Source organism: Apteryx mantelli, chromosome 2, assembly GCF_036417845.1.
Source record: "Apteryx mantelli isolate bAptMan1 chromosome 2, bAptMan1.hap1, whole genome shotgun sequence".
NCBI lineage: Eukaryota > Metazoa > Chordata > Aves > Apterygiformes > Apterygidae > Apteryx > Apteryx mantelli.
Window position 1 is genome coordinate 23,494,822 of NC_089979.1, and position 26,017 is coordinate 23,520,838.

Below are 26,017 nucleotides of genomic sequence, written 5' to 3' on the forward strand. Positions count from 1 at the left end.
CACAGTTGAAGTTTACATGTTTGACTAAATTGGTTGAATCAGTTACCAGTTCTATCAAGCACATAAGAAATTACACATTTTGAGTATAAGTTTTTATCCTGTTTGGAAATGATGCTTGCTCTTGTTTATTTTTGAATAGCATGCAATTGTCTGCCAGAAAGCTGCTGCCATATTGTTTATCTCCAACTTTAGCATTTACTAAATGTAGAAAGAGATATTCATAAATTCTAAGAAAAATAAACATTTTAAAACCATTGTTAAAAAACTAGAATTTAAACTCATAATTAGGAGAATGATCTTAATTTATAACCAAAATATAGGTTCAGTTAAGGAAATAAAGCAGGAAATACATTTTTAATATTGATGTTACTTTTGTCCATTGATACAAAGTATGCCACACAAGCTTGTTTTGACAGGTGAAATAAACAGGTTTTGCCAGAAGTTAATGTGATGAAAATACAAATGAAAAATGTCACAATAGAGGGTTCTGTTTTAAAACCATAAAATAGTTTTGCAGTATTGCCTAGCAGAATTACATAATATGCTCACAGAAGTACTGTTGACAGGGAGTAAAATACCAATGACTAAATCCTAAAAAGTACCTAGGTAACTAATTCCCATCTAGTTCAGTGAGAGGGGCACTCAGATTTTCATGTCAGAACATCAGAATTATGATGATCACCACTTTACCATTTCATATTCAGTGAAATCATGTAATCCATCTCCTAAGTAGATGGTTAGCTTGAGGACTATCCCAGCGTCTGGTATAGTCCAGATATAATAGGAAATTACAGGAATTATTTCTGAACTCCTTCAGAAAGGAGTTCTGAATAAAGGAGGTAGTGTTTAGATTAGTTCCCACTACAAGATTAGTAGCCAGGGCACAGAAAGGGAATTTTTTTAGTGAGCAGCTTCAAATTCCTTCCCCTGGTCTACTTCACTGAGAGTCCACTTTGAGAATTACAGAACTTAGAGAAAAAGAGAAATATGGTGTTGGGCTGCTTTTTTTCCTGCATAAATGTTTTAAGTTTGCATGTTGGACAGATATGTGACCTAGAAACTATTGACAAAAAGGAGATTAATGCATTTTAAAGATGGAAAAGGAATTTAGAATGTAATTACGGAATTACTCAAACTCCTAGTGACAAATATATTCAGTCATCCCATCAAAGAAATAGAAAAATCATATATTAAGTTTTCAAAGCAAAGTCTTATTTTACTCTTGAAATGTAGAGAAGAAAAATTTTACACACACCTCCCTGCCCCCCTAGTACTTTCTCACAACTCACCTTTACAATTGACCATAAATCAAGGTCAAAACTAAAATAGCTGGACATCTCTGAAGCACCAACTCTTCACACACAATTTATGCAACAGTAATGTGGAAATGCTTATTCTGAAGCAATATTTTGAGATAAGATTTTGTTTTTGAAAAAGCCGGTCTCAAATTCAGAAATACAAGCATTCTATATATACACATGAGATCTCTCAGCTAAGAGTTAAAAAAATGCTAATTAAATACAAAAAAAACTAAAAAATCTTGAGAAAAGTCTAAAACAGATATTTTTAAAAGTTTCAGGTCTGAAATATTTCAGACTTCTACTTTAGAATTTTCCTCTATATTCTTCTGAGATTTTCTACAGATGACTTCTCTCATGTACTAAGAAAACCTGAACATGTAAGATACCTCTACACACCTACTCTCAGACTATATATTGAATAAGCCAATATTCCTTAAGTTTTGTTACCCCTGCACACCTCTCCACAAAAAAACAAAAAACCCCACACTTCTGTATCAAAGGATGACTTAAGAAAATGGAAGATATTAAATACTGGCTAAAAATACTTCTTCATAGAATATTCCCATGGGCTTAATTGCTTAGTGCAAGACTTAACATGACTCTGTTAGTTCATATATATTTCTGACTGCTGAGGTCTAGATGATGCAGGCTTTTATCAGTTCCTGTATTTTGCTGCTCCACTGAAAATGCTGGACCATCCATTTGGGATTAGAATCACCCTGTTGTCCTCTTCAGATTAGCAGATGTTAAGGATCTCCTGAACGCCTCAAGCTGCTTTCATAAATGATCGCTCTTACTAGTTTTTAAAGAAGAAAGGTCTCTAGCATCGAATCAGAACTTTTGGACAATTGTAGCAAAAGCAACCTCAAATTTAACATACCTAAAGAAGCTAGATATATTGAAGATTAACAGCACAAATCGCATTATTTCTTTTGTTATTCTTTTACTGTAATGCATGGAACTTAACAAGGAAGAGCAGTAATTCAGCAACTTAAAACCATGTATTTCTAGATAGACTACTGTCTTAGATTCATCCTTTACACTGAGAGTGCCTCCAAACCATTAAAACATCTAAAGTTAGAAAACCCTTATTATCAGGAATGAGGAAAAACAGGACATGCTATCACCACCCCAACCTTGCACCATCCTAAATCAGGATTTAGTGAAAACTGTATGTACACATGCACTGCAAGCCCTCTCCCCCCCCAAAAAAAGACCTGCTAGGCAGATAATAGCTGCAAGTTTGGAATCCACTCTCCCAGTAACCTTGATAACTGACTGATGTATAGACATTCTTTCTCAGTTTCCCTCTGCTCCAGATCATGTACACATACTTTGAAGAAGTACAGCTCTTGTTTTTACGGACCTTAAAAAAAATTTTTGAACTGCCAATTCAATATTTCATAGATTAATTTATAATAGTCATAAGTTGTAATGTGGCTTTAAAGCCAAATTAGCTATAGGGCAAACAAACAAACAAAATCTTTAAATCACACAATTATGACCTCTGTCACTACGAGCTTTGCATCTGTTTTTGTGAAAAAAAACAGTTTTTCCTCCCAAAAATTAATGGTACCTTATCAGACTTTTTGGAGAACAGATGATGTCATTGAGATAAGTGTAAGATTTTGTTTTAGAGCAAGCCTAAGCCGCAAACAAACTACTAAATTTCCCCTATCCCTTCAGCCTCCAAATCCTTTAATTAAAAATTTTTATTTTGTGTAACAACTCTATTCTAGAAGTCAGGTTGAAATTTTACTGATTTATTTTTTGTTTAAAATTCTCTATCATACTAGTTGGAAGAACTTTAAAAACAACAAATCATCGAAAGCTGATTAACTAAAGGAGAAATGAGCTGCATTCAGCTGATAATAAAGAGGCAAGAATTCATAGTAAAGATGATGTTAACTTACAACAAGAACCACACTGAGGTTTTCAACTGCATGATTATGTCAGGCAAGTTTATTTTGAGGATTCCTGGTAACAGATGCCTTTACTTTCCCTGCAAAGTCTGTTAGCTTCCTGTTTATTGACCTCTGTAGTGCAACAGGGAAGAAAAAGCATCAACATTTTTAAAATCTATTTAAATTTGGAGGAGCATTCAGAACACAGTACAACACAATTCTGAAGCTGATTCTTACTAGACTGTATCCAGAATTTGAAAATTTGGCCACCTTTAAGTTTTTTTGCTTCAAGGAATCTACGTATACAGACTTGTCATTATCATTTTCTTTTAAAATATTTTTCCTAGTGCTTATAACAGACAACAAATAAAATGCAAAAGAAATGAAGCTACACTAGTCTTTTAAAAATTATAAAATAAAAAGGTCTCAATTTTTTTTTTATTTCCACTCAAGAGTTTATACAAACATCTAGTAATTGATGACTTCACACGCAAGAATTAATTTAAAGTTTGGCTGTCAGTGAGGGTGATCAGTCACTGGAAAAGGCTATGGAGTTGCTGCAGCTAAGGTTGTGGAGTCTCTATCCTTGAAGATACTCAAAACCCAACTGGACAAGGCCTTGAGTAACCTGCTCTAGCTGGCCCTGCTGTGAGCTTGGGAGCTGGACTAGATGATCTCTAGAGGTCCCTTCCAACCTTAACTACTCAATGAATCTATGATTTTTTGGTTATCACCTGAACAAAGGTTAATGCTACAGTTTTCACCACTGTGTTGCAAGTTTGCTGGCTTAGTTTGAGAGGGGATTACAACATTTCATAAAATTCCTTAGTACTCCAAATACTATCTAGTATAATCTCAATGTCAACAGTGTGCAAAGTCCTTATCTACACAACCAAAACAAGTTTCCTATTGAACCTAAAATTTTAAAGCAGAGTTCTATCCAAAACAGGCCAGCTTATTTCATGTTAAAATTTAAATATGCTGGTAAACAACAATTAGAAAGCATTGTAAACACAGAAATAAATATCTTCTTACATAAGAAAATAACTGTTTGTCACCTTGGTTGCCAATGACAGATGTTATAACTAATTAGAGAGTGACCTGGAATGCAGTCGGACATCATTGGCAAGTTGATATTCAGATGACAAGCATGTGGCAATGAAACAAAGACCACCCTGAAACCTCAGTCTGAAGCCCAAACACCAAACATTCACTTTCTGCCTCAAGGTACTACACTGTGTGAAGAGACCAAGAAAGCCTACCAAACTGATTAATACAGATTTGGAGTCACTGTAACCTAAATAGTTGCTGCTATGCTGACAAGTTTTAATAGTTCACTCTTCCCACAGAAAACAGCCAGCATCCTTCTCACCAAGGCTGATGTACACTGAGCATGGTAGCTGAGACCAGTTACTATGCAAGTTTTAAACAAAGACACACATTTAGTGGCAATTTTTTTTATTTAAAAAAGTTGCAAGCCAGCAAAGCCAGCTAATGTGAACAGGAAGCTCTTTCACAGTCCCTCCTCCCCCCACTGAGATGCCTGTAACCACATGAAACTGAACCAAGACTGAACAGTTTACACAAAAAAATTCAGTCATTTTTTATTTTTTAAGCTATTCTCAATAAAAAGTGTAATTTACTAATGCAGGCAGCACTGAAGTTTTTCTACTTGAACTGTTTGTGTGGTCAATCATTCAGCACTTACATTTTTATTTGATGCAAAGTCATGGAACATGGATTTAAAGCAAACTGGAGGGAAAAAAAAAAAAGAAAAGAGCATTGCAACTCCATGCTTTTATACCTGGATATTCAGTGTCTTCCAGAATTTCTGGGCTCTTCTCTGCCACAAGAAGCAGGCACAATACAGTTCTCAGATATCTTAACCATACAGATATTTCAACCAAGAACTAAACAACTAAACTAGACACTATTTACAACCGTTGATGGAAACTGTTTCTTCTGCATCTTCCAGTAATTAAAAAAGTGAAAATAATTGTCAATACTGTCAAATTTAGAATATTTTATTCTAGACCATTTTTCCTCCTTTAGAGCAAACTCAACTTAACTTTCCGTGGACCAATTGGTCTATCATTCAGTTCATTAATAGCAGCCATAGCTTCCTCATAGTTTGTCATAGCAACAATGGCATCACCAGAAGGTAATCCTTGCTCATTATACTGTATAGAAACCGACTCTGGTATGACTCTGTAGCCATAGAAAAAATCCAGAATCTCATTAGGAGTAGCTTTAAATGGTAAATTTTTCAATCGAATAGGAACAACGTGTTCAGAACCGCCACTGAAATTTGGATCCGGCATAAATCTTCCCTCAGGAAAACTTCCCATTTTACTATTTCCAAACTCCATTCTGCCAAAAGGTTCACCGTCACCACCAAAATCCATGAGTGGTGGAGGACCTCTAAAATCCTCGGGAGGGCACATGAAGTCCTCAGGGGGGTGCCTAAATTCAGAAGGATGCCTAAAATTCCCAGGGGGACCAAATGAATGTATGGGTGGCCCCTGTGGTGGTCCAGATGGTGAACCAACTGGACGGGAAAGCTCACCTCTGTCATATGCCTGTGAATGACCCTGCATTTCACTTGGTCCAGATAATGGAACAGTTACACCAAACTCCTGCATCTGCTCTTCAGATATAAGTCTTAATAATACCTCCGTTCCCAAGAACCTTCGCCGATTTAAGTTTTCTGCTTTCATGGCTTGTTCTTCAGACTTAAACCTCACTAATGCTTCTCCCAGCCCAACTCCTTTGTCATCATAGAGCAAGTAAATATCATCTTCATCAATATCAAATCTTGCAAAGAACTTTTGCACTTCAATTTTTGTCACATCAAATGGAAAATTTCTTACATAAACACATATCTTAGGGCCAGAATGACCTTCCCGATAACTTTTTTCCTGTATGGGTTGTCCAGGATGATCTCTTTCCTGTGATCTTTTCCTCTCACAAGAATCAATTATTTTCAACATTGATCTTCTTGAAATTGGAAAAATGTAAACAGGACGATTAAGAAGAGCCTTTCTATGATATTCCAAAGCAGCCTGATAATCTCTCTCACTCCTTAACATCACAAAAGCATCTCTAGTCCTCCTCTGATGTTTATCCATTAGGAACTTGATTTGTTTGCTGCAAATATCCAGATCAGGGAAAAAAGCTCTCAAATCTCTCTTCTCAAGACTAGTAGATAGATTTCTTAAATGTATGTAATATTCCTGGGTGGGAGGCGAACGAGAACGTGTTCTTTGTCTCCTCGGTGATCTTGAGTGAGAATGCTTCCTTGAATGCATGTAGCCTGCACCTCTTGTTGGAGAACGTTCTTTGCACAAAAAGCGATCAATTTCGTTTGTCATGTCTACCCTCCCACCATATTCAATCCACCGTTCCTCTGTAGAGGGACTTATTTCTATAAACCTCTGACCCATGTATTGTCTATGACGTTTAAGTCCTTCTAAGGCATCGCCAGGCGTGGCAAATTTTACCAGGCAATCACCGTTGTTTAAGCCATTGCGATGCTTTATCAGAATCACTCCATCCACATGTAACCCGGAAAGGAAAGCACGTACTTCATCTTCTGTTGCAGAGTAAGGTATACCACGTAGAAATAAGTAAAGATCATCTGGATTAAATGAATGAGAATCTTTTCTTGACTGGTTATAGCTTGATTTAGGTATACCTGCATCACCATGTCTTGCGCCATTGGTATGGAAACCAGCCTCCGGATGATTTGGCGGACCATAACTAGGTTTATTCATTCCTTTTGTAATAGCTGCAACTAAATGTGAAATGTCTCCAACACCCGATGAACCAGAATTATTAGTACATGTTCGTCTAGACCCAGACATAGTTTCTCGTCCCCCACGATCAAATCGTTTCCGGCTCATTTCTATGGTATTCTGCATTTCTGTCTTGCTGCTGAGAAAGAGCTCTATGCGCGAGTCCTTGATAAACCCTCCTGAACAGCTCATCGCACGCCGTGCATCTTCATCTGTTGCAAATATAATAAAAGCCTCCCCAATTTCTCCTCCAATAATATGCACACCTCCATCAGGAATATTCAATCCCAAGAAGAAACGACGAATATCTGCAGGACCCGCAATAACAGGAAGCCCCTGTAAACGGATGACTACAGCCATGCTGAGCTCAACCCACAGCAAAAATCACCTGCAGACAAAAAGGTACACATGATAGCTTAAGTGTTAAGATACTGTAATAGCTGAGTACTAAAGACGTGCTAAAGCCTTTTTAATGAATGTCCTTGTCTCAATCAAGAGAGAAGGCATCAAACAAAAAACTCACAAGTTCACACAAGAATAAGATTAAAGCAGGATTCACTGAAAGTTGATGTCAGAACCATTAGCTATTCCACCTGCACATGTCCACAGATCTATCAATATTCCCTATCCTAAGGGCAACAAAATCAACCTAAGTCACTCCTCACCATCCACAATACATAAGGAACACCTAAGACTTTCACAGCATAATTACTGTATGCCAGAGATCTCTGTCCAATCCTAAGGAACAAAAAATTCCTGTTTTGGTCAAGAGACTTGCTATCATAATGCAGAAAATACTAGATGATAAAAGGAGAAAGAAAAAAGAATAACTACATCACTGAAAAATGAAGTAATTCACCAATAATGATGACTTTAATGCTTTGTCAAGTTGCTCTACCCAGTGATCAGTTCTGTTCAATAATGTGTATATTTTCTCAGCGTTCAAAAATGTTGTCTCTTTCATGTAGTCAGAGTATTAACTGCAGCAGCCGCATGCACTCAGGAGAGTATATCCTATTTCCCAGTCACAAGTCTGTGAGAAAAGGCCGTGTGTGATCTTTTCACAATACTCAGTGAGAAGTGTTAAGCTTTTGGCAGCTTACCTGTTTCTGCTTGGAAGACCTGTAAATTCTGTAAAATCAACTTAACTGTGGAAAGAAAACGAAACATAATTAATGGCTGATATCCGTACTTTGGTTTACATACTGTGCTACATTGCTGCAGCTCATCCATAGTAGTGGCTAATATTAAAGCCAAGCATTGTAATGAAACCACAATTTGAGGTACCATGAAGAACTCCTTCCTCGTTCCAAGGGAAAGACAGCAAAATGCTATGCATTGCATCTTTGTGTCTCCATATTAGAAGCAAAGAAAATTCAAAAGTTAAGTTGACTTCTGCAAATGGTGAAAACACGCTGAGGTTATCTCATCATCAACTGCGCCACACTGAACTGTTGAAATGAAACAGACTGATTGTAAAGCGAGGGGAAAACCCTCAATTCTTTGAGTCCTTGAAAGACGCACAAGTCCATCTCAAGATTACTGTACGTGTCCATTCTTCTGAAGTCCACCTGCTTTCAAAGTTCACAACAAGGGTATGCTACTCACCATTCCAGCACTGCACTTAAGGGTATACAGTGAAGGCGATCACATGAAAGAGCAAAAATAGTCAACAAGGAGAAACTTCAGTGACTACTTCAATTTACAAAGCAGAGTTCACTATTTTCCCTAAATGTTTACTGCCTTTCAAATATAAGAACAGGAATCACTTAACACACTAACTTGAATGTATCCCAATTTTCTAAATTATCATCTAGTGTCACAAGATACATAGCACAGTACTCTCACAGAACAAAGACAAGCCTCCATAACAAATGGCTACATCCCTTAAAGAATAATAATAAATAGTAAAATAAAAAGCCCAAGACCTTGATGACAAGTGTCTGACAATATCCCCTGGACAAAACCCTTGCTCAATAACAAGTATTATAACACACTAATGAATAAACAGGATTTCTGATGCACAGTTATCTGTTGACCACAGTGACTAATCACTCCTCCTGAGCTTACAAAACAAGAGCAAAGCCCAAGTTCTTTAACTGATTCTACGTTGCTACTAAATCAGCACTTTGTAAGCACAAATTGAAAACAACTGCCTGTTTGAATAACTGCAAAGAAGATCACCAGCTCTCCATATCTTTATAATCTATCTTCTCAACAGATGTGACAGCAGTGCCAACAAGCAAGGAGAGAATTCAAGGGCAGAATTTTCTTACAGAACCTTCGTTTCTTGAAAAATCAAATCCGCTGGCCTCCTATTTCATGATGTATGTAATCTGTAGCATTTCTGAATTTCACAATTTTGCATTCCTATCCCAATTTTTAGCCAGCATTCAGAACCAGATATCCTCAGTACTCCTTTGGTGGTAAACGTCAAGTTCTCCACGATGGCCCATGGATACAAAATACAAATTGCAGTGCTCAAACGAGACACACTGATTCCAGATCATAACGTGATATTTAGGAAGTCCACAAACAGAAAGTCAAGTCCAGATAATAAGCTTTTACTAGCTGTACATTAAGCAATCAAGAAGTGGTAGCAAACATAGATAAGCCGTCCAACTGTTTAAATGAATGACCAAAGAGTGACTTTTAGGATGAAAATAACAAGACTAAGACCAGATCATCAACTGAGCAAGGCCTTCAAAGAACAAGTCTTTAGATAATAAATAGATGGCAGCCTCATGTCAACAATTTAAAAGCACAGAACAGTGCACAGTAATACTTTAGGAAATTCTGTATTTAAACTGAGCTAACCAAAAAGCAATACTGTGCCTATGCTCCCACAGCCTTAGCACAGCACATTCCAAATCCCATTAAAACTTCCTACTGCCTCACTCAAAAAACCCCCTGTAAATATTTCATGAAAATAGGTCTGCACTAAACTAGCACTTTCACTACTGGGCAGAAGGATCTGCATGCCATGAAGCACGCAAGACAACAGGAACACCCACAGAAATACTACAAGTATAAAAGTGAATTTCCGAGGAATATGCGAGTTAACAAATAATTGGTGAGTGAAAGGAGGATTCCTTATTCCAGTCTTCTCCAAAATAAGCCTTAACAATCGAAGTAAGTTGTTGCAAGTGAAAGCTTTCACAGCGCTGACAGAAGAAGCGAAGGAACCCGGCAGCTGGGCGTGCTGCGCAGCCGGCTTCGGCACAGGGCCGATTCCCAGCGCTGCGACTTGGAGAAAGTGGGTGAGAAGCCCCGAAGCCGCGGCGCCGCCGCACGCAGCCGCCGCTCGCAGCACAGCGGGAACACGCCCCGCCGCCCAGCGGGCGACGCCGAGCGCAGCGGCCGGCGGCGCAGGGACGGGGGCGGGCGGGGAGGCCGCCCCGCGCCGCGCGTCCGGCCCCGCCGGAGGCCGCTTGTGATCCGACCCTGCGGAAAACAAGCCCGGCCTCCCCGCGGCATCGGGACGGGGCCGGGGGCATTAGGGAGCGAAGGGCGAAAGCCGCCGGCCGGGACGAGGGGGCCTCAGCGCGGGCAACAGCCGCGCAGCCGCTCCGCCGGCGAGAGCCGGCCGCGCGCAACCGGATCGCGGCGCGAAGCCCGCGCCCTCGGATACGCAGAGCACTCCGGGAAGCCGGGCGCCCTCCCTCGCGCCAGCCACCCACCGGACACGCCGCCGGGACAGGCTCCACACCGAGCCCCGCTCCCCGCAGCTCCCAGCACTGCACCACCAAGATGGCGTCCTCCTTCCTTCCCCCCCCCAGCAAGCGGGCGAGAAGCCGAACTGCGCCTGCGCGACCCCCTCCCCTTCGACCCCGCGGTTGAACTTGCACGAGTCCTTCCGGGCCCCTCTGGCCGCGCGGCGCGGCGTGGCCCCGAGCGCCACCCTGCGCTCGTGCGCATGCTCGGAGCGCACGGCACCTCCTCGAACCGCCTCCGGAAGCGGTGCCAGGAACACGCCCGTCGTTACCTGGCTTTCCGCTACGCATGCGCTATGTGATGCCCGGTTGGTTTCACTACGCATGCGCTCTGCTCAGGCGGGCGGTTGGCTCGTGCAGGGTTGCGCAGCCTGGGCAGTGCGCATGCGCCGCTGGGGAGCGCCAGGGGACGCAGCTGGCGTGCGGTCTTGCAGGCCCCGCGGAGGAGCCCGGTGTCGTCCGCGCCGCGGTGCTGGGGCAGCGCCGGTTACGCTGCTCGCGAGGGTTATGGTTGTGTTGCAACGGCCTTCGGTCTCTCGCTTTCTCAGTCCCGGCGCCTACCCGGCTCAGGAAGAGGGGCGGAGGAGAAGCCCCTACGAGTGCCGGTGGGCCCCGGGACCGAGAGCTGCTGGGAGCCCGCCCGGGCCCGGGCCTGGGCCTGCGGGTGCCTCCGGCACTGGAGAGGGGGTTCTGTACCCTCCGCTTCTGTTCCCAGGCAGTTTCTAAAACTCAGGGCCGGTTGTTAGAAAACCAGTTTCCAACCTAAGCTTTCTCAGGGGTGGCTCCAACCCTGTGTTGGGAGAAAAGGGAGGGAGGAGGAGGTAAGGCTAAGGCTGTCCATGTGGAAGGGGAGAGGCAGGCTGCTTTAGTCATTATGGTTAGGTAGATATTTTATTCATCTAGTGGTTATCTCACCTCCCTTTCCCTGTGTTTTACACATATTTCCTTGTATTTCTAGACAGCAATTCTATTGTTTGTCAGCTCCATTCTGATAGACTAAAAAAATTTTCACCCTCACTTAATCCTGCCAGTAGCTCTTATCTATCTTTTCTGGGATGAACCTATATCTTGAGCATAGGAAGTAGAATTTTAGAAAGTGCTTCTGATGAAGTCTTCTGCAGAGCCACATCCAAAGCACACTTCTCTGTCTTTTTTGGAAATATGTTTCCTGATCTAACAATACAACTACATAGCACTGATAGTTTGGTTACACTGTGAGCAACTAATGAAATGAGGTCCTTCTGTCCTTTCAAACTGAGTTTGGGGAAGTACATCTGCATTCTGTCTTAGAAAATAGCTAAAAAAAATTACATGAGGCTGACCGGAAGTTGTGAAGCTGCCTTCTCTTGGGATCCAGAAGCTTGCTGGTTATCACAGTGATTTATGAAATCTCTCTTCAGATGATAGGGTTTAGAAGCAGTGGTCAGAAATCTCAAAAAATTAGGGTTGAGATTCTTGAGAAATAATTTTAGTGCAGGTATAAATGCTATTTTTTCTGGAAATAATCCTAACCCCACCTTCCTTGCCCCACTGCCTGGACACTTGGTACAGAAGGAGCTGCTGATTTATTGACTGGAAGTGTTTAAAAAAAGCACACGTAGGGATGGGAATTATCTGCAACAGCTGTTTGCTATCTCCAGGAGAGATGTTATGAACAGAAACTGAAGCATAGACAATTTAAGTGTAATCACCCAGTATCTCGGCCTTTAAAAAACTCCCATCAACCCAGCAATACAAATCTTACTAGGAATGAAGCATTCAGTGAGATAAGCATATAGGCTTTCAAACAATGCTAGTATACAGACTCATAATAGTTATGCAGTTATCAGTCAGTAAAGAGGTAGTGAGGAATAATGAAAATCGAGGACACGCAAGTACCCGGAAGAGTTTTGGTAATGTTTGGGGGAAACTGAACAAGAGCGTGATGGCAGGTGAAAAAAGGGGTAACTTCTTTGACTTTGTGTCCGTTCATCTGGGCCTTTTGTGTGATCAGTCTGCTACCTGTCTCCTTACAAAGGAAAACAACACATTTACACCACCCAACCCTACTCCGCCCTGCGCTGCTGCCCTCTCCGCGCCTCTTCGCCGGCTCCGAGGGGCGGAGGCAGGGCGGGTGGAGGTGCAGCCTCTCCCCCGCGAACGCTTCGCCTCCTCGGTTGGGCCCTTCGGGCTCTCCGTACGAGAGGCGATTGGCCAATGAGAGCGCGCGGCTGCAGGCAGCCGGGTAGCCATGGCGGCGGCGCGGTGCTGGGGCGCTGCCGCGCTGCTCCTCTCGCTGGCCGCGCGGCTCCCGCCGGCCCGCGGCTTCTCCTTCCCGCTGCAGCGGCCCGGCGGCTGCGGCGACGCCCGTTACTTCGACATCTCCCGCCTGGCCTGCGGGCCGTGCGGGCCCCACCAGAGGCCGAGCGCCGGGGGTGAGCGACGCGCGCCGCGCCGCGTCGCAGGGGGGCGGGCGGCGGTGCCCCCCGGGTCCGGGAACCGTGCGGGGCCGGCGGTCGCTCTGGGAGCTCCTGGCGGCCGGAGGTGCAACATCTGGGCTCCCATTTGGGCTGCTTTGGTTTGCAAAGCAGTTGTTTTCAGGCACGAGTCTGAAAAAGCAGTAAAAACGGCCAGACCCCCTAAGACATAGATGTCTGTAGCACAAATATGGTATCTGTATTCTGCTATCCAAGAGCAATATATGTGGACCTGTTCTCTAATCTTTCTTTCCTTAGGCATTTTCGTTGTTATGAATACCCACTTTTTTATCAGTAAAATTCTATAGGTCCCTAAATTTCTGTTCTTGAACACTTCCAGAACTTGAAGCTTCCTGTCAAAACTCAAATGTCTGAGATCTTAAATATTTGAGACCTTCAGACTGTGCACAGATTGATCCAAGTCCCATGCGGAAATTTGGAGCACACAACACATTGACAATACTAAGTGAAAAAAATAGGAGCAATGTTCCCTTTCTTTAAGAGACACGAGGGTATGATAGTATAGTTCTTTTATGAATACTCATTCTTGGAGAAGTGGTAGTTTTAATGGTGTATGTATATTAACAAATCAAACTGAGACCCAACAGCTTATTTCTTTGGAGCTGGTACCTCAATCAAATGCAGCTATCTGGATAGCTGTGCTCACTTAGGTAAGGTTCTGGCTGGTGGACTGTTGCATGCTCTGCTTCCTACGGCATAGCTACAGCAAGACGGATGGGTTGTCCCTTGCCTTTGTCTCCACCCTGCGGGATACTCTCAGCATGAGACTTACGTAAAAGATGGTCATCTGTTCCACCACCTTCATGGTATCTTAAGAGCAACCCTGTTGTTTACCCGCAGAAGAAATGTACTGTAGCAGTTTTCAGACCCACTGATAATGTAGATATCTAAATCCATAAGTCATTTAGGTTTGAATCTTCCTGTAACATTAGTGTTCAGCTCGGGGCTTCAAGCAGACATATAAATTCCACAGAGAACTCAAGGATTTGGACTTCCCCACAGCATCTTCTTGGAGCAGTTTAGGTAGCCCCTACTCAGTCTGTTTGTATCCCCTCTCAATTCCACTTGGAATTGCACAACTCTGGCCATGCATTGGGAGCCTCAATGGCCAGTTCATGACTGTGTATTCTACTTTCAGGCCAGGTACCTAAAAAAAAATTGGGTATCATCACATTGATCATCACAACGCCTTAAGTCTTTGTATTGGTCTAACCCCATTAGGCTTTTTCTTCTTTGTAGGTAGATATGAATTTGGTGCCCTCTGACTGAATAGTTGATCTTTCTGACTGATATTGTTTCAGTAAAACTTGTCTGATGAAGATACTATTAGTGCTTTAGGATTACAAAACCTTTCACAAAATTTTACATGTATTTTTGTATGCACGTTTCTATGACCTTAAATAATAATAAACACACACTATAAACCAGAATTGATTCTAAATACTAATAAAATATGTTTAAACTTACAGAGAAGGGCCTGCAATATGTTGGGAGTAAAAAACTATTGGAAAAAATGCTGTTGAGCACTAGCAAGTGTCTGCTGTGGTGTGCCATGATCATTGTGTTTGCCTTAATAATAAGCATTAGGTATGCTCTGTTACTCATTGGATCCTGGTGCAGAGTTTTAAAAGCTTTGAATTTAAAATAGCTTTACAAAATATATTTATATTTTGAAAAAATCTCTGCATATAAAGATTATGTTTTATTTTTCAGAGTGATTTCCTATTCAAAGGATAAAAACTGAATACAGACATACAATGCTAGTGCTCTTGTAGAGAGGATGGGCTAAGTGAGGCAGTGAGGCAAGATCGTACCAGTTATTAGATCAACTGGTATAGCTGAAGGAAGAACACAAACACATATGCCCTGTATAGTTTTTCTCCCACTATATCAGTCAACCTAATACCATTTTCCTAAAACCTTTTACTACAGTCTCTAACATCTATGTTTTTAAAAAGCAAGGTGATTTTCATGCACATGGCACTTAGGTGTTTTATTTGTGTATCTAAGAGACTGAATATCTCTCAAGAAAAATAGTAGTTCTGTTCTTTGGAAAAAAATGTTTAGATTTATACAGATTAAAAGTGAATTATTTTTTTGCAGGTCGTTCATGTGTATGTCAGCCAGGATTCAGGATGGTTTCTAATAATGGTGGGCCATCTGTTACTTGTGAAAAATGCCCAGAAAACATGGTAAGTATTGAACTTTTCATAGTTTGCCATAATAATCCATTTTTGAAGTCTGAAATTTCCATCTAACTGCAAGTTATTTTTCATTAATTTAAGATTATTTTGAAAAACAGGCTTCACTTGGGAGTTTTTAAGACCATGTTTTTTGTAGTATTTCTTTTCCTCATTAAAACGGTTAATTATTATTTTGCAGGCACCTTTTTATTATAAAATTGTGCTTTTAGGCAAAATAAGAGTATTTGAAATGTTTAATTTCTTTCTGCTCCTTTTCTCTTCTGCCTTATGTTGTGTTATCCTTACCCTGAGACTACTTCCTCATAGAAAGCCAAAGATGAGTTTCAACTTTCTTGTTTGTTTGGGTTTTTTTGCCTATTTGATAATTTATATAAATCCTGTTTTTGTAATATTTAGACTGTATCTTCCTACCCTACCATTTATCTTTTCACTTCAAAATTAGCTGCTGCTTTTATGTTACTTCAGTTACACATACCTTTGTAGTTTGGTCAGTTCTTTCTGCCTGTCTTGACAAAGTAAGCTTACAGTTTTGAGCAGTATTCACAGCATTGATCCGCAGGCACCAGAGTCAACCAGCTTTCTCCCTCTATAGTAAATAGAGAAATAATATTTTTCTACCAAAAACAACTTTTGAAAGTAAGAGGCTTCTGGAGTACTTCTTTCTCTCCAATAAGAAAAACTCTCAAGAGACCATCTTAGTTGGTAAGTGAGGTGCATAATGGCTAACTGGGTAATGTAACTAATTTCCCCCTCCTTTTCATCTTCTTCTTGGTATTTTAGAAAGACTTTGAGGGATATCCATTGATGTTTTGATTTTTTTACTGTTTCTTTTTCCTGTAATGCTGTCAGTCATCTTTGATCCTAAGACAAAGCTCATGCAAAGTTTAAAAAGATGATAGGGGAGAAGGGAATAATGTTTATATCACCTGAGCACGATCAATTACCTTCATCTCCCTCCTCAGTTTTGATCTGTTAGTGCAGCTACTCATGGGACAACATAAGTGTGCATGTGAGCTCTTTGGATACGTGCAAGATTCCATGCAACTATATGAATTGCTATAGCTTGACTTAAAACTCTTCCATTTCCATTACTTCTATGTATGTATAGGTAAATATGACTATTTCTGCATTATTACGTTTACTGAGGTTTTTTTAAAAATAGAACCTCTATTTCTTTTGTAAACCCAGCACCTTTAACCAATTCTTATCTTCATGATGGATGTTAACTAGTGTCTCCAGAAAAACTTAAGAACATCTCTTTTATTCTCTCTACACAGGGATTCTTTTTGCCAGGTTGCTTAGCCAGTTTTGGCTTTAAAGCTTCATGAATATTATTGATGTTGATATATATAAACACATGTTCTAGTAAATAACATCTGGATCAGGCATTTTTCACAGGTATTTGGTGATTTTTAGAAAATTATAATAATTATAAACTTTATTTTAGAATGGAGTTACTAAAGATGGGTGGAATTGTATTACTTGTCCTAAAGGCCTAACTTCAGAAGGAAAATGTAAATGCCTCAATAATGAAATATTAGGTAAGAAACATTGCAAATTTTGAAATATTTGAATTTTGAAATATTTATTTGAAATATTTGAATTTTGAAATATTTATTTTACATATTTGAATTTATTAAGACAACATGTTCTGCTACTAAACAACAAAGGAAATTTAACACGTGCTTACATTTCTAATGTAAAAATGGGACATTCTTTTTGTTTTGAAACTTCATTCCTCAAAGAGAGCAGATACATCTGTATCACTATTCATTGCATTAAAAACTATTATGCAAAAATTCAAAATGAATAGCAGTACATCACTTTCTTTAAGCTGGCTAGCATTGGAGGGGGGAGTTAAAAATGGGATAAAAACAATGTCAATATAGACTAAAAGAAACATGAAAATGCTTTGAGGCATATAATGAATAAGCACTTCTCAGTACAGCAATTACAGATACATTAGTAGGTGGAACAGAACAGCCTGAGCAAGCAAATTACCATGGATTAAGATCAGTGGATTTCATGCTTTCCTGAGACATGTCCCTATATCTGTGCTTCCCTGAGATATGCTTCCATATATCTGTGACACTTACTTGATGCTCTCTAATAGTTGCAGATGCATTTCAGTGGACATACAAAACTAATTTTAACATTAATTTACTGTCTGTGTTAACTATGTTTTTGCTTATCTTTCATAGTATAAAACTGAGAGCAAAGTATAATTTTTACCAAGGATGTGAAAAGGTGCCTGGGAGCTTGTTTTCCTTATTTTCAGACACAGGATTGAAAAGGCATTCTGTCTCCATATAACTCTCTGAATAAGTATTTCATAATGTTGTCCAATTATTTACATTTCTAAAAGATTATACTGTAGAGCTGCTGTCTTCCAGGTGTCTAATTTAAAATTTTCCTAGAATTCTTTAAAAAGTTAATACCAACCCCTTTCCTTCAAGCTTCATGAGAGTTAAAAAATACATTCCACACCTTATGGTAAAATATTGAGAATAAAGCTGATTTCATATTTCCTACCTGCAGAGCATCAGCACTGTAATTCTTTGATGTTGTTTGTAGGTCTTTTTTCATAATTAGACTTGAAATCTCTTGACAAATAATTTGATTGTTGAAAGATGCAGTTTTGCGACTTGAATTTGTGACAAATTTCAGAAAGTATTTCAGATGAATTAAAATAATATTTCAGAATTTGTAAACTAGATGTTTTGAATTTTAGCTTTGCCATGAAGTCTCAGTTTGAAATTTGGTTCAATTTAAGGAACAAAGGAACAGCAATGCTGGACATGAAATAATGCATTTTTCATTAAAATTAAACTGTATGTGCATAAATATAAACAACATATATCTTTTATACATATATTCATGTGCATTTATAGTGGATGTTATCTGCAAGTTGTGCTCTAGAATTTTTTAGAAGTATAATCTTTGCATTTATTTCAGAGATCTATGTAGCTACTTTCTTTTTTAGCACTGTTTTTAACCCGCATGACCTACTGTGCATCATACTATTTTATCAGTTGCTTTTCTTTTCCGCTTAGTGGAAAGAAGTATAGGTGGCATTTTGCTAAATGAAGCATTATGTATACAGTGTAATGGAAGTGAGCAGTCATTCTCTGCTTCAGATGCCTTAGGAAATAGGTGAGTATTCTTGTTCCTTCTGTGCTGATAAATTTGAAATTGTCAGGATCTGATATTTAAATGGAATACTCTTCATGAACAATCTAGAATATAAATATTTCTGACTAATAGGAATATTTTCTTTTGCATCTACAGTATACATTTTTAATGCTTAGTGACAGTTTTAAAAGTAGCGAGTTGGAAGCTCATATTAAAATCATTGTGTTCACTTAAGTCTTTATATGACCATACATTTCTTTGCTTCAGTCTGACTATGAGCAGGTTTTGGATTGGAAACAGAAACGGAAATCTTATTTTGATAATTAACTATTTTATTTCTTTGCTACTTGACTGACAATGGAAATAAATTGGTAATGTTGTTTTTTGGATTTCAATTCAAACTATGGAAATTTCTCACTGTGTTACCAGGCCTTTCCTGTTTGGAAGACAGATTTTGCAATCTGTTTTCACTAAGTACTAAATCTCATATTTAACCACAATTTAAATGCTTTCTTCATATTTGTGATCTATAGGTGTGTAAGATGTGAAAAAACATTCATCAATGCAAGCAAGTCTTGTGGCTGTAGCAGCCCGAATATTTTAGTAAGTACAAGAAGGCTTCTTATATTGATGTCCAGAAAACAAGTTATATTGACAAATGTATAAATTTCCGTGGTTTTTTTTTTTGCCTTTTCAGACTGGTGGATTATGTTTCAGTGCTAGTGAAAACTTGCCCCCGAAGGGAATTGCAACTGTTCGTTTTGGACAGATAGTAAGTGTGTTTATTTTGAGAAGTGTTTTTATTCTGAAGCATTCTTTGCATGTAGTTTGTTGTTAAATGAATTAGAATTAGAGTCCTGTTGAAAAGAAAGCAAGAAAAAACAGTCTTCAGTTTTCCTGAAAGCAAATATTTGTCTTGCTTTCTGAAAATATCTAGTTTTCTAAATAATATTTTATTGAAAAAATGTCTTTTCAGTTGTTTACAGTATGTATGAAAGCTATGTTTAGTTCAAATATGCGTAATTATAAAGAGCAGATTGTGAAATAATGAATTTGGCAAATTTGGTCATGATTTAAATTTACCACGCAGTCAACACTTTACCCTTGAAATTTTTAGCACTTCCCTTGTGCAGTAAAGAAAACTCCTTTGTCACAGAATCCATGTTCAAAGCTTAAGTTTTACCACTCTAATCCTGTGTATTTTGTCTAATTTAGTGAAATGAACAAATTATTGTATTAGATTTGGGTTTTGGACTGAGCTGGTTTGATTTGGACGTTCCCAAGACAAAAAGCTTTTACAAAAAATAAGTGCATCTTTTGGCTGACATATTGTTTTTTGGATTATTACTCATTGAGTAAATTGTTCTGAACAAAGACAATGAAACAGTTCCTTATTTACAGGGTGTAACACTGATATCAGCATGGTTTCTGAAAAACCTGCAAGCCTCAGCCTCTGCCTGTTGGGTGAGTTTTTAATGTGTGTGCAGTTTTGTCTTTTATATAGAAGTAATACTCTTGTGTTAAAAGACCTCAAATATGGGGCTTTAATCGTTGGAAGTTAACTTGCTTATTTTTAAAGAATCTTATTTTGAGATGATGACAGCATGTAAGAAGGAAAAATATATACGGAATGGTTAGAAGGAATATTGGACACTAGCCAGTGTTAGTGCAAGTCTTTACAATTGGAATCTTCACAAGGTGAATGGATACTAACGGAGAGGGTTTACGTCACTAATAGATACATAAGGTTGTGGGTCTTGTAGAAGACCATGTACATGACTAGAAGAAATGAATTAAATCAGAAATTTTAATAAGGAATAATTTTAAGTCCTGTGACCCTGCTTTTTTAAAAACAAACAAAAATGCTGCAATAGTCAGTACTTATGTGAAATGTTGAATATATTAGGTAAGGGATCAGTCAGAAAGTTAATTTCTCACATAGTCAATATTGATACGCTGCTGGTTTGGGGGCTTTCAGTTAATCGTTGTGTTCCATGATAGAAAAGAATAACCACAGAACAAACCATCCTTTTTGGCTTTGCTCCGATTTATGCATGCAAGTGTTGTTTAACATTATACAGCTGTGGATGGCAGTAACCATGGGTGGAAGAGTGGCTGCAGCAGCAGGACTATGCAAGCTTGCACAGGGGGATATGCCTCTATGTACTTTCTATCAACCCTCTTATCGCACATCCTCATTTCTGTTCCTTATTCCTCTCTTCAGGATTGGACTTTAATTTCTCATGCCCAACTTTTCTCCCCATCTTATACACACAGTAGGTGTTCTCCTACTTATCCCCTCCATTTCCACAAACCAAGACTGTACTTATGTAACCTTATCCTCTGTCTACTTTGGCTCACCCACTCGGCTCTTCAGAGGTGCTGTCTAGATGCATGTGCAATGGCTGGGCTGAGCCACAAAAAAGCACCAGCATACAGATGCCAGACATCTGCCTATCACACGGCAGTAGTCTGTTTATCAAAATGTAACACTGATATAAATGCAGCAGTTTAGGAACAACAGAATAGGATATGTACTAGAATTGAAAAGATGGTATTTACTGCGTAGACAACTATAATACGCTGTCAATCTTAAGTCTTTGACGGAGTCATCTTTGTCATACAACCTGAGGGGTTTAAAGATTTTGATTCTTACTTCACTTTTTTTAAAAGCAGATTTTGACATTTCTGTCACATCATGCCATCTAACTGTTGTAACTATAATAAACTGTGAAAGTCAAGGTGCCTTATGTATTATGAAAGTGAAAGTATTGATTTCACACTGCCATCTCTAGACTTAAAAAAATGCAGAACCTGAATAGCTGGAGGAAAATATTAGGTGTCAACAGAACAAATCACCTTCAAGTAAAATCAAGGCTTTAAAAATGGCTTATTAAAGATAACACCAATTTTATAACTGCCTCACCAAAAGGAAGATTGTACAAATACTTGTATGTGTTCTTGTGTTTCTCTACTGCAGTTGTACTCCAATCTAACAGCGTGTCAAGCTCTTGGAAATATGTGTGTGATGAATATGAACTCATTAAGTTCTTCAAATATTGATGCCTGTGGTTTGTTTCAGTATATTTATGCCAACACGGCAAGGCTAGGCATTGTTCATTCAATATCCTTCTGGTAAGTTACCTCTTCTGCACTTTTTCATAAAAATGCCTTATAGAGATTAGTATTCCAAATGTTCTTTAATGTAAAACATGTAAAATATTATATTCCTTTAGAGAAAACAGATTGTAATTGTTTTTAGGAGGCATAATCTGCCATGGCTATATTACGGTGATCAGCCAGGATTAGCATCCCAAGTGCTCGAGGCAACACATTTTCCTACAAGCTTCAATTTTAAAGGAACAAATAAGGTAGGTGTTGCGTAGCAGACATGGGGAAGCAGAGATTAGGAAGGAGATATAATAATATGAAAAGGTTTAGATTCATTGCAGATACGGCTCTACTAAAGATAATTTTGAGGAAATTAGTGTAACAAAACTCAGTGTGAGATCTTTTGGAAGGGGAAGGTGATATTTATGTACAAAATCTCTAAGAAAGATGATTTTACTGACTTGCATTCATTTACTCACAGATTTCATTTGCTAACACTCCACACCCACATACTCACAAGGCCAAGATGTGCATGCCTAAGTGCTCTGGCCAGGATCAATTGCGTGTGACACAGGGAAGCAGAGGTGCCAGTTATTAAGTCCTCATTATGTCCCTGGGGGTTCTTCTTGATTGGCAGTGATGAACTCTTTTTTTGGGCAGATCTTTTATGCCCGTTGGGAGTTAATAGTTGATTTAGCATTGACTTGTACTTCAGAATCTTGCTTATGTTTCCATAAATCTTAGGAAAGCCTGCTGCTCTTCATCTTTTTTCCTTGTTTGAAATATATACATCTTTATAACTATTGTCTATTTTCCTGGTGAGCTAATAGGGAAAAAAAAGATCTATATGATGTGCTGTAACTTTACTGCCATCCTCTTGACATCAGGGTGCAGGGTCTTTTGCTGACAAGTTGTGTGTGCTGTGGTTCTATCACAACACATTCTTCAGTTTTATTGCTGGACACAGTGTTCTTTGTTATCAGTATCGGCCATCTGTTTAACCCTTCGCCTTCTGTTACTTCCTTCTGGTGCTTACACACACATATTTCCATTCATACTTCATTCAACTTTAATATTTCTGTTACAAATCTCTACAAGTTGAGTTGTATCAGAGATAGCTTTAGCCTATCACTTCAGCCCAAAATTTTCATTTTAATTTTCAGTGGAGCTGTAGAAGAGTTGAAAAATATATTTTAAAAAGTAACTACCACAACCAGGATTAAAACACATAAAATCAAATGGGAAAAATGAAGCATTATGCTGAAAGTTCTAGGGAAGCGTCAAATGATGAGAGAGTGGTCCCTAAAATGTATAGGTCCACTCTATGGAGATTTTGTTTTTTGTGTTTGTTTTTTGTCATCAGGATATAAAACTGCAATTTATTGCAGCCTCATTTGATGCAGCAGGAAACTTTCTTAAGTGGCAGAGTTTGGAAGGAGGAGTCTTACAGGTAGGTTTGATTTCTAACTACCTTTTGTTGATACTGTGACGTTTTGGTTGCCTTGAGCCAAGTTAAGACAAAAGCCAAGAGTTTAATAACTGCCGTGGCAGTTCAGCCTTAATATAACCACAGAACTAGATTAGGGAAAATAGCCTTTGATTCTTGCTCAGGGTGATCTGTCTCCTTAATCACATGTAGAAATTCAGCAACATTGCCCTCATTCTTTTTACTAATATAAATTTCAAATATTGGAAAGCTCTGGAAAGCAGCAGTAGTCATTTAGAACCAATCTTAGCTACTACCTCTTTCTTCCATTCAGCATACGGTTTACCTGTGTACATAATTTATTATTAGCCTTCTTTTTGTTAATGAGAAAAGTGTATTCTTTAGCTCTCAGTCCGTGTACTTCTACAGAAGATTCTGGAAGTATGGACCTATTGGATACTGTTGCTTGTACTCCTCATACCTTACAGGGATGCCAAGCACATCAGTAGTTATGTTACTGACAAGAGAAATAGGAAAACTAATTTATCAATCCTTTTCCTTTTGTTCTTCTTTTTGTTGTTGTTTGTTTCTTCTGCTTTTAAATATAAAATATACACTTTAGCCAGTATCTGTCTGGCTTGTTCACAGCATAAAGTTGTAAAACTTACTGGGAGACTTTACATGGAAAGGAGGAGTACTGGTAAGAAGATTCACAGTACCCCTGGACACTACCGTTGGATTTCAGTGGCACGCACACTTTCGTCTTCAGCAATAACATGCTGTCTAGGGTGTGAAAAGTGCAGCGAAGATGCAAGTACAAAGTGCAATAGTAATTAGCCCAACAGTTCAGCAGAAATTGGCAGCTGTGAAACACAACACAGACTGTAATCTCGTTAGCAATCCAGTGGTGACCTAGGCACTCTCAGCAGTCCCCTAGGCAGCCAACAACAGGAGTACTGGCAAGAACAATTAGGAATTGTCTGTCCCCTTTCTAGGCTCTTTGTGTCGCTTCTTGGAGCATGGATACTACTCAAATGCTGTAGTATCTACAGAAGAGCAATTAAGTTTCAGGAAATAGCAGTGACTGCTGTTTATTTCAGTATTGTCTCAGGATGAACTGTCTTGCATCTGCCTCCCAAATTTAAAGGAAGACTAGTGTCAAGAAAACAGGTCATTAAGCCTATTACTATGCATAGAAAATGAGATGTTCTGATGTAGATGTTAAGGCTTTATTTGGACAGATTAATTTCCCAAATGCAGAGCTTTTAGTACCTATCAGAAATCAATTGAAAGGAATAGCTTTACCATTCAAGGCCTTTTTAAGTGTAAAAAATTGTACATAACAATAAGATGTCGCAGTGCTAAAGCAACCTCAGTGCGTAATTGTAACAATTCCTGGCATTTCCATTGTCCTCTAATTGGATTGTGTTTTATGTAAACTTAGATTTGCTTTCATTTTGGAAAAATGGTTATCCCTCCACTAAGTGCAGTCCTCATTTAGTTAGAGTTTGGCCTGTTTTTGTGGGTCCTGTTTGAATGACTTGTTCTTTGCAGAAAAGTTATACTGAAAAAGGAAAAAAAAATTCCTGTTTTCCATGATAACTTTGATACTCTGTAAATATTAGCTTGAAATGGGAAAGGTGAATGTGGAGTTCTTTTCACATGGGATTCTTGCATTTAACAGAAGCCACTAACAAAGCTTGGGGCAGCACAGCACTGTGCATTTAACATTCAGTGCAAAAAAAGGCTATTCTTGCCTGGTTGGATGCTCCATTCCACAAATTTCAAGAAGTTCAGTGACAGAACTGTAAAATACTATGCAAGTGTGAGACTAAACTAAAACAGCATTTTAAGAATATTAATGTTATTACAATAAATAATTGTGTTTTCTCTTCAAAATCCATCCATCTCTTCTTAAAAATAAAACAGAATAAAATTCAGTGTATCTTATTAGAACTGTGAGTACATAAACTGCCTAGAGTACCTGTGAATATTTCATATTGTGAGAAAATTGTACCTGTGAATTAGCCTAATTATTATTATTATGTTTTGTTCAGCTTTGTCCTGATACCCAAAATAAACTGAATGCAGCTTATGTGTTTGGAACAACTTATGAACAAAATGTAAGTATGAGATAAAATGTTATACTGAATTTTGAATTAAGTTAGTTTACATGTCATCGGTAATTCAGTGCTCATTGAAGGACCTCAGGCATTGAGCCACAAGCTGCAACATGGACTTTCTTCTTGTGCAACTATTGTTTATTCTAATTTCTTAATTATTGAGTGAAATAAATGTGCTTGTTAACTATTGAAATACACACCACAAAACTTTTTACTACATCAGACAGCCAAAAAATGAAGCTGTCACTTGCAGAAGTGAGGCTATTGACTTATCAATGGAAGAACATAATGCCTGCATTCTGACAGTCATATGCTGTGTTCTGACTTCTAATTTTCCTGCCTCCATCTTTGGCCAAGTTTCATATGGAAACAAGGTATAAGGTCTATCAGTCATGCCATGCCTATCAATCATCCGTATTAACTCTTTAATATATTCCCTAATTTCAGCGAATTCAATAAAGTGTTTGACATCTCCAGGAGAATGAAGTTCCTACAAGTTTTAATCAAACAGGTGACTCGGGAGAGGAAAGAGATCCTTTTACTGTCCTAACTATGAGAAAAGTTGTATTGGAAGTTCACACTTACTAAACACCAGCAAAGCCAGAGGGGATAGAGCAGTTTTAACCGTCCCTGCTATGGTAAAACTTGAACTTGTGTATATTTAGATGTCAAAGTCAGTCAGCCATGGACACAGCTATGCCAGCAATAAGGCTTCATTAGTTTTGGCACTTACATGTTAAAAAGGGAGATCATAATCTCTTTTGGGGGAGAATAGCTAGTTTATTTGTATAAAACTCTATATGTGTGCATAAAGAGTGCACTCTGTATGTGT

At 38.9% G+C, this 26,017-nt stretch overlaps 2 protein-coding genes across 7 annotated transcripts in view; one reads left to right on the plus strand and one right to left on the minus strand.

Annotated features, from left to right (window-relative positions):
- Positions 1-3,107: 3,107 nt before the first annotated feature.
- Positions 3,108-10,759, minus strand: RBM12B (RNA binding motif protein 12B). 4 transcript variants are annotated; one of them, XM_067290287.1, is made up of 3 exons: positions 10,680-10,759; positions 8,103-8,147; positions 3,108-7,387 (listed from the first exon to the last, which is right to left on the minus strand). In XM_067290287.1, exon 3 carries the CDS (start codon positions 7,357-7,359, stop codon positions 5,254-5,256), a length of 2,106 nt encoding a protein of 701 aa, XP_067146388.1. In that variant the 5' UTR covers positions 7,360-7,387; positions 8,103-8,147; positions 10,680-10,759; the 3' UTR covers positions 3,108-5,253. The 4 variants fall into 4 exon arrangements, with proteins under 4 accessions (XP_067146388.1, XP_067146389.1, XP_067146387.1 ...); XM_067290288.1 differs by lacking the exon at positions 10,680-10,759 and adding an exon at positions 8,608-10,274; XM_067290286.1 differs by lacking the exon at positions 10,680-10,759 and adding an exon at positions 8,287-10,274.
- Positions 10,760-13,105: 2,346 nt separating this feature from the next.
- TMEM67 (transmembrane protein 67) overlaps positions 13,106-26,017 on the plus strand; it is a 35,866-nt gene continuing 22,954 nt past the window's right edge. For 2 of the 3 annotated variants that reach the window (XR_010883274.1, XM_067290291.1), the window contains exons 1-11: positions 13,106-13,126; positions 15,293-15,381; positions 16,841-16,934; positions 18,447-18,546; positions 19,059-19,128; positions 19,223-19,297; positions 19,927-19,989; positions 21,506-21,660; positions 21,788-21,896; positions 23,000-23,086; positions 25,120-25,185. Coding sequence is in view for 2 of the 3 variants with exons in the window: in XM_067290291.1 (XP_067146392.1) it covers positions 15,325-15,381; positions 16,841-16,934; positions 18,447-18,546; positions 19,059-19,128; positions 19,223-19,297; positions 19,927-19,989; positions 21,506-21,660; positions 21,788-21,896; positions 23,000-23,086; positions 25,120-25,185 (876 nt within the window). In the remaining variant the exon portion in view is untranslated. Of the gene's footprint in view, positions 13,127-15,292; positions 15,382-16,840; positions 16,935-18,446; positions 18,547-19,058; positions 19,129-19,222; positions 19,298-19,926; positions 19,990-21,505; positions 21,661-21,787; positions 21,897-22,999; positions 23,087-25,119; positions 25,186-26,017 lie in introns of those variants that run through there. The other variant, XM_067290292.1, reaches the window with a different exon arrangement.